This window comes from Gopherus flavomarginatus, chromosome 14 (genome assembly GCF_025201925.1).
Source record: "Gopherus flavomarginatus isolate rGopFla2 chromosome 14, rGopFla2.mat.asm, whole genome shotgun sequence".
NCBI classification, from domain to species: Eukaryota; Metazoa; Chordata; order Testudines; family Testudinidae; genus Gopherus; species Gopherus flavomarginatus.
The window spans coordinates 3,147,907-3,162,759 of NC_066630.1; the positions used below are offsets into that span (position 1 = coordinate 3,147,907).

General features: G+C 55.8%; 1 protein-coding gene across 1 annotated transcript in view; it reads right to left on the reverse strand.

The window, feature by feature from the left end:
* Nucleotides 1-14,853, reverse strand: part of CDH1 (cadherin 1) — a 44,309-nt gene that overhangs the window by 4,960 nt on the left and 24,496 nt on the right. Inside the window, exons 4-14 of the mRNA XM_050922238.1 lie at nt 11,348-11,491; nt 10,603-10,758; nt 9,443-9,587; nt 8,463-8,638; nt 7,419-7,547; nt 6,384-6,569; nt 5,226-5,470; nt 3,101-3,243; nt 1,676-1,900; nt 590-814; nt 170-300 (exon numbers count right to left, since the gene is read on the reverse strand). Coding sequence (XP_050778195.1) covers nt 170-300; nt 590-814; nt 1,676-1,900; nt 3,101-3,243; nt 5,226-5,470; nt 6,384-6,569; nt 7,419-7,547; nt 8,463-8,638; nt 9,443-9,587; nt 10,603-10,758; nt 11,348-11,491 — 1,905 coding nt within the window. The remainder of the gene's footprint in view (nt 1-169; nt 301-589; nt 815-1,675; nt 1,901-3,100; nt 3,244-5,225; nt 5,471-6,383; nt 6,570-7,418; nt 7,548-8,462; nt 8,639-9,442; nt 9,588-10,602; nt 10,759-11,347; nt 11,492-14,853) is intronic.

Genomic DNA, 14,853 nt, shown 5'->3' on the forward strand with positions numbered 1-14,853 from the left:
TGGCCAGGCCACGTGAGCCTGGCTGTGAGACTGGGAAAGGCACCAAGAGAGCCCACCCTGCCTGCGTCTGGAGCAGGTCCCTGCAATGCTCTCTGGCTGGAGACATTCCCAGCTGCACGCAGGGGAGAGCGGGGCCTTCCTAAAGCAATGGCTTCAGTGCTCCACCCACCTGGTCTTCCTCCCCACCGCCCTCCTCGTCGTAGTGATAGACGTTGTCCCGGGTGTCGTCCTCGGGGAGCAGCAAGGGCTCCTTCACCACCTTCCTCCGCCGCACGAAGAGCAGAAGCAGCAGCAGCAGGACTAGAAAGGGAGTGAAAGCATTGCCTTTATCTGGCTGTAGCGCCAGGAGGGGCCAGCAGCCTGCACCACCAGGCCAGGCAATAGAGCAGCGGGAGCAGTCCCCAACTGCACTGCTCCAGCCAGGGAGCTCTCAGACAATGGCGCACGCTGTGCAAGGGAATCGTTTCGGCAGCAAGTGCAATTGCCATTAGTCTGAGGTTAAGGCCTTTTGCGACAGTAACTCGCTTGGCAGGGGCGTGAGGCTCTTTGTTTCTCCCCGAAGTGAGGGGGCTCTGCCCGCGGTACTCACTCAGCAAGGCAAGGATTCCACCCAGAATCCCCAGGATGGCCGGGATCCCCAGGCCGCCAGCGATGGCTGCTCTCTTCTCGCAGTTCCTGGCTTCCCCGTCACAGTCGCACACACTGGCTTTGACAGTCGTCACCTGGGCTTTACCCTGGTTGTCCACCAGCTGCAGGATGATGCTGTATTCTCCTGGCTCCAGGTATTTGGTAAGCTTTAAGGCCAGGCTGTCTCCTGGGGGAGAGCAGGATTCAGGGCTCGAGTCAGAAACACGCTCCAGGGACAGTGACGGGATCCCGGAGGCGGGCAGTCTCAGCACCGAGCACACCACATCAGCACTGCTGCAGGACCCCAGTGCGGTGGGAGGCCAAAGCCGCCAGCCCCTCCAGCTCTATGGCCAGACACACTGCAAAGCAGCCTCCCTACTGGGAGGTCCTGGCTATCTGCAAAGCCCAGCTCCCGCAGGGAGGTTTACAGAGCTTGGGGTTCATAGAGGTGGGGGGAAGCTAGCAACTCTTACAGCTGGCAGTGTGAATGGCGTTGGGGGCATTAGAGGGGTGGAGCTGCCACTGGCTACAACCAGCAGGCCCAGTGGGAATGGGGAAGCCTGAGCCCCCTTCACCCTTCAAACATTTGGGGTCCTTCACAGAGGGGCTCTATCCTCAGCTACCCGCTGTGGGTTCAGGAGACCAGTAGGGTTGGCTGGCACCTGAAGAGTGGCCCAGCAGACACATGCCTGCTCCAGAGCACGCTCATTCTCCTTCTGAGGAGCGGCAGCTGGGCAGGTTAGTGAGAACGCACCAGGCCCCAGAGGGGACTGGGGTCCCTGCCCCTTGCTCTGCTGGGGGGAGCACAAGCAGTACCTGGAAAGGCCTTATAGGTCCACTGGCCTTTTCACAAGTCAAACAAAGCAACAAAGAACCAGCGGATGGGCCCAATTCTACCCCACAGCCCCTGGGCCACCAGCCCAAGTGGGAACGCCAGCGCAGGGTAGCTCCCCCCCGCAACGGACTGCTCTGGAAGCTTGGGGCGGGGGCACAGCCCGCTTCGCAGCAGGACAAGCCAAGAGGGGTGCACAGCGGCCCAGCCCCTTACTCTGGGCATTCATAGTTGCTGTCCAGTTGGAGCCGGAGCCATGTAGCAGGTCCACCTTGAAGGGGCCGGTGTTCGGGGGAAGGTCCGGGTCCACAATATTTAACAACTGGACCACTGGGTTCTGATTGCAGATGTAAAATTCCCGCGGATCTGGCACTGGCCCGTTGTCATTCACATCCTCAAGGGTCAGCAGCAAGGTCCCCGTGCCCGTGGCCAACGGCTTCCCTAAGGGAGAGTGACACAACAGCTCAGTCCAGTGGACCCCAGAATCCCACACGCGTCTCTGCTGTCGCCCAGCCTCTTCCCACACCTGAGTAGGAGCACTGCATGGGCAGCTGGGGGAGAGCCTTGTGATCAGATGGGCTGGGGCCAGGGGGAGCTAGGCTGATGGCCTTAAACCAGGAATGGACAAACTTTTTGGGTATGGAAATTGTATGGCGGGCCATGAATGCTCACGAAATTGGGGTTGGGGTGCGGGAGGGGGTGAGGGCTCTGGCTGGGGGTGTGGGCTCTGGGGTGGGGCTGGAGATGAGGCGTTTGGGGTGCAGGAGGATGCTGCAGGCTGGGATCGAGGGGTTCGGAGGGCAGGAGGGGGATCAGAGCTGGAGAAGAGGGATGGGGCGCAGGAGGAGGTCAGGGGTGCTGGCTCCGAGTGGCGCTTAACCTCAAGCAGCTCCCGGAAGCAGCAGCCTGTCCCCCCTTCGCTATGGGACCTGCAGAGCTGGTGCTTGCGGCAGGGGCAGCATGCGGAGCCCCCAGCTGCCCCTATGCATAGGAGCTGGAGGGGGAACATGCCGCTGCTTCTGGAAGCCGCGGAACGGGGCAAGCACCTGACCCCACTCTCCAGCAGGAGCTCGAGGGCCAGATTAAAAGGTCTGATGGGCTGGATGCGGCCCCTGAGCTGTAGTTTGCTCACCCCGCCTTAAACGGTGCCATGCTTTCGTGAGCATTCCCACAGCTTTAATTTAGTCCATCTCTGTCTCTAAGCAAAGTGCAGACCACATGGGGCCATTCCATGTCCTGTGGCATTAGCCCTGGTGTCCTGGCCACCTTCCAGCTTGGGTAGTTATGTTTTTCCCCAGCAGTGTCCATTGGGCACTATTTTTCCTGTTCCTGTCCCAGAATATTATACAGTGCAGTGCAGCCAGGGGCTCGTATGCCACTTTCCCCACCGCGGGGGTAGCAGCTATTTGCTCTCTACTCCGTGGAGCAGCACAAGACTTGGGGGAGGAAAGCCGCTGCGTAAGCACAAGGCGAGGTTTTCACTCTTTTCTCTAGCCAGGGGCGTCTGTAGCCAAACACAGCGTGAAGGCAGCACGGCTGCCAGAGAGTCACGAGCAATCCCTGCCTTACAACCCATCACACAGGCAGTTTGCTCGGCCAGAGAACAGGGGCCCGAAACAAGAGGAAGCCACGTGTCTTTACCTGAGTCGACAGCTAGGACTATGGCCTTGTAGATGTTGTTGACTACGAAGCTTGACTCCCTGTCCAAAGGGAGTTTTGCAGTGATGATGCCATTTTCGGCGTCAATAGCCAGCCACCCTCCAGGGTCACTCCCCATGCTGTACCTGGAGAGGAGGGCAAGCAGGGATGAGGAGAAAGGTCCAGCATGTGGTGTGGGGGATGAGCAGGTGGGCAGTGCTCTTATGGAAGCATGAAATGAATTTCCCAGTGAGAATTTAAGGCTGAAATCTAGCAAACTAGGTTTGCAACTATAAACAACCGGCCCCTTTCATGCTTACATCCCCTGCAGGAGAGGACTGGTCACCACCCTGCCGAGGGCTCTCAGGTGCTTGCTAGGGTTCACTCTCTCTCGCAGACTGCTGGCAGGAATGCAGCTTGTCTCGTTTCAGACCAGATGGGCTGGTTCCTTGCCCTCCAGCCAGTGAAAGAGGAAGAGAGTTACCAAGAGCACACAGCGTAAAGCCACTGAAGGGAAGAGCTCAGGACAGAGGCATGGATGGGTAGAGTCGGCCGTGCCTACACTACACTTTTAAGTCAACATTCAGGCAGCGCAGTCATTAAAGCACTGTTTCACATCACACTTGCTCCTTCTGTCAGTGGCAGAAGCACTTAAGTGGGGCACTGTCACCTGGAGCCCTGCTGCCCTGGGCCTGACAGCTGGGATCCCTGCTGCCGGGGCAGGGATCCGGCTTTGAGCCCCACGCAGAGCTGACAGCCAATGAGACGGTGTCAACACAGATGCTGCTATGACGAACTGGGAATGTTCTTAATGTTTTCTCAGAATACTGTGCAGGTGCCTCAGTGTCCCCATGGCAGTTCTTAAAGTATCTAGGTGGTGGAATAAGGGTGTGTGATTGCTGCAGAGGAAGGGGCCAGTGCACCTAAATGCCTGGCACTCTGTCTCCTAGCAACTGATGGCCTGGGCCCCTCCTCTGCAAAGGTGCCAGCTGAAGGTGTTGGAGACAAAGGGATCAGGTGACCTCCTGGCCCGGGAAAGGGGCTGAGCAGAGAGGAGGGGCTGGAGGGGGTTGTTAGTCTGGAGCTGGCTGGGGATGAGGAGTGAAGTGCAGACGTGGGTGTCTGGCTCACTGCCCCCCAGAATGGACCAAGCCAAGGGGTCCGGTTCGCTGTATCTACAAGCTCTGTTTTAGACCCTGTTCCTGTCATCGAATAAACCTCTGTTTTACTGGCTGGCTGAGAGTCACGTCTGACTGCAAAGTGGGGGGGCAGGACCCGGTGGCTTCCCCAGGACCCCGCTGGGGCGGCTCACTGTGGGAAGCGCATGGAGGGGCAGAGGATGCTGAATGCTCCAAGGAGAGACCCAGGAGGTGAAGACGTGTGAGCTTCTTGCCCTGAACAAGTCTGCTCCAAGGGAGAGGAGGCTCCCCAAAGTCCTGCCTGGCTTGGTGGGGAGCAGTTCCAGAGCATCGCCCGGTGACTCCGTGACAGCTACATCGACGAAGCACTACACCTCTCACGGAGGTGGAGTTATTAAGTTGGCGTAGTGGGTGACTTATATCGGTGGGAGCTACATTTTAGTGTAGACACTCACACAGTTAGATGTAAGCTGCCTTAACGTCAACCTAACTCGTAGCGCAGACCAGGCCTTTGTGTCTCCAGGCAGCAGCTTGATTGGCCTGGAGCTGCCGGTGGCTTGGCTGCGCTGCATATGTAGCTGCGCCCCGATCTGCTTGGTTAGTTGGACAAACAGCCAGCTCGGTATATTTCCAGTTACCCAGTTTTCAAGCATGAAGGTAGATCGTGCAAAGTTGGGTCTGAGTTTTGGCAGGGCAGTCGTACCACTGATCTGCCCAGAGAATTTGCCTTTATTTCAAGAGAGCAGATTTGAGATGATTTCCAATGCAGGAAGGAGGAGTTTGCCAACAATTAGAACCTCCTTAGTGCCTGGCTTTCCCCGGGGCCCATGGGACACAGAAAGGCCGTGCACAGGCCACACTGTGTTTGCCGTGCAGCATTTCTGGACTGATTTGGGGTGGCCTGAGCAGCTGATGCACAAATCAAGTGGCTGCTGTGAGCTCAGTCCCTGGGGCCTGTCAAGGCTTATCTGCAGCATTCCTGCCCTTACGTGATTTTCTGCATCTGGCTCTTATCTGGGTCCCGGGCCGTGTAGGAGGTGACTTCCTGTCCCACAGGCAAGTCCTCTGAGACCACTGCACTTTTGATAGGTGGATCAAAGACTGGGGCTTCGTTCACATCCTCAACGTTTACAGTGACGGTGGCTGTGGAAGTCGGGAGAGGCACCGAGAAGGCAATGTCGTTTGTTGCAGCAACAAGGAGGATGAACTGCCTTTGCACCTCAAAATCCAGGCCCTGGAAAGAATGCAAAGGAAGGAGTCAGCTTTCCAGGAGAGACACAATATAAACCCTGCTAATGCCAGGGAGAATTCCCAGTGAGGAGCAGCGCTCTGAACGGCTGGGAGGCTATTCTTCCTGCCCTTGGAGGAGGGGGACACACTAATCTGGTGCAGAGGAACATCAGCAGGCTCGCTTCGGGAAGGTCCCTTGAGAACGCTATGCCCTTCCCCGGTTACCTTCTGTCCAAGACCCCCCCCGAGTGCTCCACACGCACTTGCCCCCGAGCCTCCCAGGAGGGAGAACTCTCCCCACCACACTGACAGGGATAAGGAAGCTCTGAATTCTGTGGCAGGATTGTTCAGCTCCCATCCCCTGGTCTAATCCCTCGACCGTGCTTCCACACTGTTCTTTGGTGCCATTCCACAGTGCACTGAGCTCTGCTCCTGATGGCAGGACCACAGCCCCTAACCAGATCCGGAGTGGAGAGGGAGAAATTTGGGAACCTAAAGCCCCGAGTCCATCCTGCCAGACGGACATGCCCCACCCCACCCTAAGCAGTGCTGGGAAGAGATTCCGAAGAGTAAGTCTCAGTAGAGCTGGTCCTGGGGTGGCTAAGGGTAAGCCCCTGTGAACCCAGACAGAGCCGTACCTTCCCGGGGAAGGATTCGCACACAGCAGGGCTCTGGGGACCCGAACTGGGAGCTCCCCAGGGCACCCTCTGCTGGGGATCGTGCTCCTGCGGAGTAAGAGCAGGGGGCTGAGCCGGGCTGGTTTACATTCCTGGGGTGAACATGAATGCATGCAGGAGGGAGAAGCAGTGCAGCCCAGGACCCCGGGAGACGTCCCCACCAGCCTGTAGCATTTTCGAAGTCAGTCACATCAAGGTGGGGTGCGGGAGCTGAGGCAGCGCTGGGTGGTCATGACTCACCTGGGCAGTTTTCAGGAGCCCGTCGTTGTTGTTGGGGTCAGTGGTTATGGTGAAAAAGCCCTCTTCGTTCCCTCTCACGATCTCATACCTCGCCTGCCAGGCTGGAGACCCCCGTTTGTCCCTGTCCGTCACATGCAGCCTGTCAACCAGCACTCCCACTTCGTTCTCGGGGACCGTGGCTTGGTACTGCAATAGAAGGGACAGGCTGGATGCAGGGTGCCACTCTGACTGGCTGGTTACTGCACAGCCGCCGGAGCACTTCTCGCAGCCCTAGAATCCCATCGATTTTTAAAACAATAAAGCCTAAGTGTCTGGCTTCTGCAGCGGGGCTGGAACCCTCCACACAGGGGCAGAGTGCAACTGCTTCTGCTGCAGGGCTCCAAAGGGAACCCCAGCTGGACATCCTGGGCCAGAATCACGGGCCTTGCTGTCACAAGTGGCACCTATTTCCAGGAAGCACCGTTGCACCCAGAGCTGCTACACCCTCCTCAAGGGGGCCCGTACATTGGAGGCGGGGATGGAAAGTGTTGCACTGAGCGTTCCAGCGACAGATGTCATCTGTTGCTGCAGTGGCTATTCCATAACTACACACCCAGGGCCAGGATCCACAGCTAGGGGAAATCAGCAATTTCCACTGGCTTCAACATGGCTATGCCGAGCTAGGATCTGGCTCTCAGCACTCATGTACGAACACACACAGCAAGCAGGTCCCCAGCTCCCCTAGTGGCTGGCGGTACTTCGTTGAGGTTGATGTTATGTTTGCCTTTCACTAATGTTCCTAAAGGGAGCAAGTTCAGGCAACTTCCAGTTAGAGGCAAATTTTTTTGGCACAGAAGAATTTGATTCTCTAACCCTATGGACTAATTCTGCCCCTTTGATACTTCACCAAGTCTGGGGTTAGTAACTGGACAGTTTTGTCAGGCATCTAATTAACTCTTTGCACAGATGTAGCTAATGAAATCCTCTGTGTTGGGAGTGGAGCTCCCGACCCGGGTAGTGCAAACAGAGATCGAAGCAGGCGAGAGATTACATTACCGTGAGTGGATCAAACACTGGAGCATTATCATTGGTGTCTGTGACTTCAATCATTGCTGTGGCTGAGGTAGTAAAGCCTTGGCCTTGTACGTCAGCAGCCTGGACAATCAGCGTGTAGTTGGGGGTCACCTGCAAGCCACAAAAGTCACTTTTGGGTTAGCAACCAGAGGAGATGTCAGGCTGCTGCAATACTAGCTAGGAACAGCTTTGGCAGGCCCTGCCTCTCTTCCTCTCGGGGGAACTTTTTATGATTAGTTTCATTGCTGTCAGAGCAGCCAGCAGGTGAAACAGGAGGTGAGAGCCCTGAACTCAGCTATCAAGCAGCACCACTCTTCTGGCTGCGGGTGCTCTCTCTGAGGAGTTTCATCCACTGAAACCCAGCACTAACAGATAAGGGAACCTGCTACACAATTCAGCAGGCAAGCGGTCACTGTGTCCGCTACTAAAAATCAGTATTTCACGTTGGTAGCCGAGAGCATTTTAAGCATTTGCTTTGCTTATCTACAGTGAAGAGCTGGGGGGTTTCTGCACGTCTGTCTGGGCAGGGACAATCAATCAGTGACGTCAGTTTCACTTTGTATTTGTTAGAAAGTGGGTTTCCCTTGATCAGCAGAGTTCCCAGTGCAGCCTCTCCTGTTGGGCTCAGGCTCAGCAGCGACGTGTTTCTACACAACCCAACGTGGGGCTGAGATTTGATGCATTTAAATTAGCTGAATTAACCGAACACGGCCAAACGATTGGGCCTCCCACGGGGGGTCAGTTTCTAGCACTGCAGAGATGCCCATTGAACCCCCCCACTGCCAAGCACAATTCACTCAGCCCGAGGGCTGGCCGGGCAAGGGAGGTCTAACATGGCACAAGCGACCAGGAGAAATGGAGACAGTGGAAGTTTGCCAAAGACATCCTGCAGCATGACACGGATTGTGCCCGCCACTCCCAATGCGTCTCGGTGTGGAGCTCGCCCTTCAGAACCTACGGCTGTCCATCCTCTCTGTGCATACGTAACACACGGACGAGCCTCCAACCCAACGCTGTGGCACTCACCTCTCTATCCAGCCCAGTTGCAATCACACTGATGACGCCAGTCTCTGAGTTGATGGTGAACATCTCTCCGTGGGGTTGTTCAGGTATCTGCTGCAGGATGGAGTAAGCAATGACCCCATTGTAGCTGTTTACACTGTCGTCTGCATCTGTGGCTGTCACTTGCATCACGGAGGTACCTGGGCACGAGTTATGAGTAACACTATTTTTATAATTCTAGGACAAAATGAGATTGGAGACGACTCTCCAGAACGTACTACCAGGAACAATCCCGCCCTGGCCCGCCAAGGGGGATGGGGGAAGGTAACTAGATCAACCACCAGGCATCTCCCATCCCTGACATCTACCAATTCCTCTCTGCAGTCACCAAAGAAGGGGAATAAGACTGTAAGCGCCTCGGGGCAGCGCAGGCTGAGCCGTCGGCCCAGAGCCATCGATCTCACTGGGGCGATACAAAGACTAGAGCCCTGGGAGCGTCTCACAGGTAAACGGACAGCACCATTGGGAGCTACATTTACTGTTACTAAATGAGCTCCCCTGTTCTCTTCCAGTTCTCGTACCGACCCCATCAGCAGTATCTGCACTGAGCGCCTGCTCCCTGCCAGCCCCAGAGCCTTCTGGGAAGGTAACTGGTCCCCTCCGCGGGGTCTGTAGCGAGGCGGGTGGTCAACCCCAGGATGCCGACTCTCCTGCAGGATTGGGGGAAGGAACTGCTGGGTTAGAAGGGGAGGGAGATCCTGCTTCAAACCCAGCCATCCGCACGAGCAGCACGCTCTGGACAAGGCGCATCTGCTCAGTGGGCAGATTTTAGCCCCTTTGGGTTATTCTGGGATTTTAATTCTTCAAAGCAAAATTAACCCAACGCTCAAACAGCCCCTGTCTCTCTTTCTTTCTCTCTCTCTCTCTCCTTGGACAGAACCCTCCAAAGCCACATCTCATGACTGGTGTGTCTCAGCCCCCCAGCAGAGGCTCTGCTCACATACCTGGCTTGGCTCCTTCTTCTATGGAGCCTGTGAAGACGCTCTGGGTGAACTGGGGTTTGTTGTCATTCTGGTCGCTCACGGTGATGATGATCTCCATGGGGTCCTCCACAGGCATCCCATTTGCAGACACGGCGTGGGAATAAAGCTATAAAGCCAGCACAGTGGGTAAGGCACCATCAAGCCACCCTGCGAGTCCTGCAGCTGCCTGGCCATGCGCAGCCAGCAGCGCCTGCCAAACCCAGCCATGGCTCCGAAAGTAGTGGCCATGCTTGGCTTGTGCGTGGCATTCCACACGTCCCTGCAGAACAAGCCTGAGCCTGGCTGGCTTAACCAGGGGGACTTGCCTTCGATTCCCCACCTGCAGCTGCTGGCTGACCATCCCCAGGAGGGTCCTGAGTCCACATGCAGGCCACACAGAACACACCAAGCATGGGGGATGTGCCCAGCTCAGCCTATGCCCAGGATCTGGACAGCCTTCCAAGGGCCCACCAGCTCCCCTCCACACTCAGAGGATAATCACTGGCTGGCCCATGCACAGTGAGGTCCTGTTACCCAGGGAGGGACCAGTCTGGGCTGTCCCGACCCGTGTGGGTTTATGGTTTCCCCGCCCTGCTGGGCCAAACCCCAACATCAGTAATGGACATGGAGCCACCCGCTAGCCCCGCTCTGCCCAGCAGAGACCCATGGGCCCGTGACGAGACATCCACCCAAGCTTTCCGAAATGAGAGGCACATGCTGAGCGCATCTCCAAGCAGCAGGGGCCCTGCTGAGGCAGCAAGATGGTGCTGGGTTGTCAGTGTGCTCTAGGCCCGATTCTCACAGTGCTGGGGCCCCTCAGCTACCGCTACAGCTCTCAGCACCTCAGGGAAAGAACCAGGCCTCAGGGCCAAGTGCTGACGTGACCTGGGCCGGGCACAGAGCAGAAGGCGGTGCCCAGCTGGGGTCAGCACCTCTTCTCTGGCCTTACTCTGCCGGGGCCTTGGGGAAGAGGCCATGAGGGGGAGGAGAGGGCAGCTGCCCTCTGGACCATGCAATACAAGAAATGGAGTGAAACCCAGTTCACTGGAGCCTCCGGCTCCTTCCCAGCCACCTCCAAGTTCCAGGGGCCATCAGCCCCTGAGAACATGCCCCTGCTCCATCCACGGCACCCAGGGACTCACCGTGTAGTGGCTGATGTCCTCTCTGTCCAGCGGCTGTGTCACCTTCAGCTGCCCCGTCTCCCTTTCGATGATGAAGACACCCACAGGGGGGGTGTCTGCACCCTGTCCTGTGATGCTGTAGAAAACCTTGGTCTCTTTGTCCTTGTTGGATTTTATCTGGTGCCGGGGAACAGGAGGGTCATCTGGAGGATTCTGAGCACCGGGCCCGCCCCAGCCTGTGCTCCCCTCCCCATCTGTCCAGAACCCCTCCAGTCTCCGAGAAGCTGCCCCCCACATTCAGGCTCCTGCTCAGCATCCCCTGCCCCCATTTACCCCATTAGAGGATATGGCAGAGGAGGACAGGCCTGGAAGGCAGGTTTGGTGCCACACAAGCCCAGTAGCAGAGAAAGGGTTTGGGTGGGTTCTGTTTGTGAACGCTGACAGAGGAGCCATCCAGGCACAGATGGAGCCTTCCCCCCAGCACCACGCTGCATGCCGCCCTGTGACAGCAAGCTAGTGTACGAGACCCTGGCAATGAAACGGCTCCTCGGCCCAGCTAGATGCGCTGAGTGGAACCAGAGTGTCAGACCCCAAGAGCTCTTCCAAACAAAAATGCCACCCACCCATCTCTCCATGCTCCCCCTCTGCCTTCTCCCAGCTATCTCCCACTGCTGGCTCTCCAAAGAGCCCCCCTCCTTACACCCCAACAGTGACACACTCGCCACACCGCACCTGGCTGGGACGCCGTGCCAAAGGCCTCCCATACCTGAACTAGTTGCTTGGGGAAGGGCCCCCTCTCATTCTCAGGGCAGTTGATTGGAGGGATGACCCAGTCTCTCTTCTGCCTCTTCCGGCTAGGGTGGGACTCTGGGAAGATGAGTATGTCTGCCTGAGCATTGGCAGGGGAGTCCTGCAGGGAGAGAGACACGGTTCACAGCGAGGTCCCTGCATTAGACACAAGGCGGCTGGAGGTTTTCACAAACTGTCCAAGATCCAGCCACACCGTTACACAGACAAATCCAGACTCTGGTTCTCCACCTTCTGCGAAGGGCTTGAGGAGCCATGAGCTGCGAGCTCTTGCTAATTCACCGCTGGGCTGGGCTGGGCTGGGCTGGAATTGCATGGAACTTCTGCCTATCCCTTTTATAGCTGGGCATGGCACTTTGTCACAAGGGACGTAACAGGCCCCAGACCAGATACAGAGCAGCAGCTGCCAGCTCTTTCGACTGCCGCTGCACATTGAGTTGATGTTTTCAGAGAACTATCCACAGTGACTCCAGGATCTCTGTCTTGAGGGGTAACAGCCAATTTAGACCCCATCGTTTTATATGTACAGTTGGGATTATGTATCAGAGGGGTAGCCGTGTTAGTCTGGATCTGTAAAAGCAGCAAAGAGTCCTGTGGCACCTTATAGACTAACAGACATTTTGGAGCGTGAGCTTTCGTGGATGAATACCCACTTCGTCAGATGCATGTAGTGGAAATTTCCAGGGGCAGGTATATATAAGCAGGCAAGCTAGAGATAACGAGGTTAGTTCAATCAGGGAGGATGAAGCCCTGTTCTAGCAGTTGAAGTGTGAAAACCAAGGGAGGAGAAACTGGTTTTGTAGTTGGCAAGCCATTCACAGTCTCTGTTTAATCCTGAGCTGATGGTGTCAAATTTGCGGATGAACTGAAGCTCAGCAGTTTCTCTTTGAAGTCTGGTCCTGAAGTTTTTTTTGCTGCAGGATGGCCACCTTAAAGTCTGCTATAGCGTGGCCAGGGAGGTTGAAGTGTTCTCCTACAGGTTTTTGTATATTGCCATTCCTAATATCTGATTTGTGTCCATTTATCCTTTTCCGTAGAGACTGTCCAGTTTGGCCGATGTACATAGCAGAGGGGCATTGCTGGCATATGATGGCGTATATTACATTGGTAGACGTGCAGGTGAATGAACCGGTGATGGTGTGGCTGATCTGGTTAGGTCCTGTGATGGTGTCGCTGGTGTAGATATGTGGGCAGAGTTGGCATCAAGGTTTGTTGCATGGATTGGTTCCTGAGCTAGAATTACTATGGTGCAGTGTGCAGTTACTGGTGAGAATATGTTTCAGGTTGGCAGGTTGTCTGTGGGTGAGGACTGGCCTGCCACCCAAGGCCTGTGAAAGTGTGGGATCATCGTCCAGGATGGGTTGTAGATCCTTGATGATGCGTTGGAGGGGTTTTAGCTGGGGACTGTATGTGATGGCCAGTGGAGTCCTGTTGGTTTTTTTCTTGGGTTTGTCTTACAGTAGGAGGCTTCTGGGTACATGTCTGGCTCTGTTGATCTGTTTCCTTATTTCCTCGTGCGGGTATTATAGTTTTGAGAATGCTTGGTGGAGATTTTGTAGGTGTTGGTCTCTGTCTGAGGGGTTAGAGCAGATGCGGTTGTACCTCAGTGCTTGGCTGTAGACAATGGATCGTGTGATGTGCCCGGGATGGAAGCTGGAGGCATGGAGGTAGGCATAGCGGTCGGTAGGTTTTCGGTATAGGGTGGTGTTAATGTGACCACCACTTATTTGCAACCCATCCTGGACAACGATCCCACACTTTCACAGGCCTTGGGTGGCAGGCCAGTCCTCGCCCACAGACAACCTGCCAACCTGAAACATATTCTCACCAGTAACTGCACACTGCACCATAGTAACTCTAGGTCAGGAACCAATCCATGCAACAAACCTCGATGCCAACTCTGCCCACATATCTACACCAGCGACACCATCACAGGACCTAACCAGATCAGCCACACCATCACCGGTTCATTCACCTGCACGTCCACCAATGTAATATACGCCATCATATGCCAGCAATGCCCCTCTGCTATGTACATTGGCCAAACTGGACAGTCTCTACGGAAAAGGATAAATGGACACAAATCAGATATTAGGAATGGCAATATACAAAAACCTGTAGGAAAGCACTTCAACCTCCCTGGCCACACTATAGCAGACCTTAAGGTGGCCATCCTGAAGCAAAAAAACTTCAGGACCAGACTTCAAAGAGAAACTGCTGAGCTTCAGTTCATACGCAAATTTGACACCCATCAGCTCAGGATTAAACAAAGACTGTGAATGGCTTGCCAACTACAAAACCAGTTTCTCCTCCCTTGGTTTTCACACTTCAACTGCTAGAACAGGGCTTCATCCTCCCTGATTGAACTAACCTCGTTATCTCTAGCTTGCCTGCTTATATAGACCTGCCCCTGGAAATTTCCACTACATGCATCTGACGAAGTGGGTATTCATCCACGAAAGCTCACGCTCCAAAACGTCTGTTAGTCTATAAGGTGCCACAGGACTCTTTGCTACTTTTAGTTGGGATTATGTTTTCCAATGTGCATTACTTTGCATTTATCAGCATTCCGGGTGTGGGCGTACCAGGGATTTATGCAGTGGCATTAGGATGTTCTCTGGCTCATTATCTAGCCCTTTCCTAGTGGTTCCCACCACCCTGTTCGCTTGCTTGGCAGCCGCTGCACACCGAGCAGATGTGTGCAGACAACCAGCCACAGTGCCAGTCTGAAAGCCCAGCTGCAGAGCACAGGAGCCAGAGCTGGAAGAGATCCAAACTCCTAACTTAGCACCAGTCCTGCCAGGTGCCGAGTGTCCTTAGCTCCTGCTTATGTGCAGCCCCAGGTGCTTGCAATTTACAGCCTCCCTTTCACCCCAACCCTCTGCCCCTTAGAGCAGCAGCTCTCTGGCAGGAGACTCGGTGTTGCTCTGGAGGACAGTGTCCCTGCAGCGCTGTGCTCACTCCTGCTCCTCCGCGGGACCAGAGCCTCCTTCTGCTTCACCTTGGCCTTTCCTCTCGCCGAGCTGTAGTGGCAGGGCACACGACCAACAGGAGCCCGCATGGAGGAGGCAGCAGAATGGAGACACCCAGGGTCAGGGATGCCCCCACTCTAGTATTCAGGGAGGGAAGACATGGTCTCTGGTTCCCAGTGGACCGAAGCTAGTGGTGCCCAAGGATACTGAGTTTCCTTGCTCTTGTTTGTAAAGTAAGCCAGACCCAGGAGAGAGCTGCAGGCTGAACGGCTGCCAGGAGCTTTATCCTGGCCCAATAGCTGACAGCCGCCCTCTTCCCCAGCGCAGCAGGCAGAGTGCCACCTGAGCCCCGGGAGCCCCACCCAGGCTCTGCAAGGCAGAGGCAGCACCGGCAGCCACACAGTGCAGGCACTCAGGGGACAGAGGCCATTCTGCTGGCAGAGGATGAGCCCAGACTGGCCCAGGGCCAGCATTGGGGGAACCCTCTGGGCCT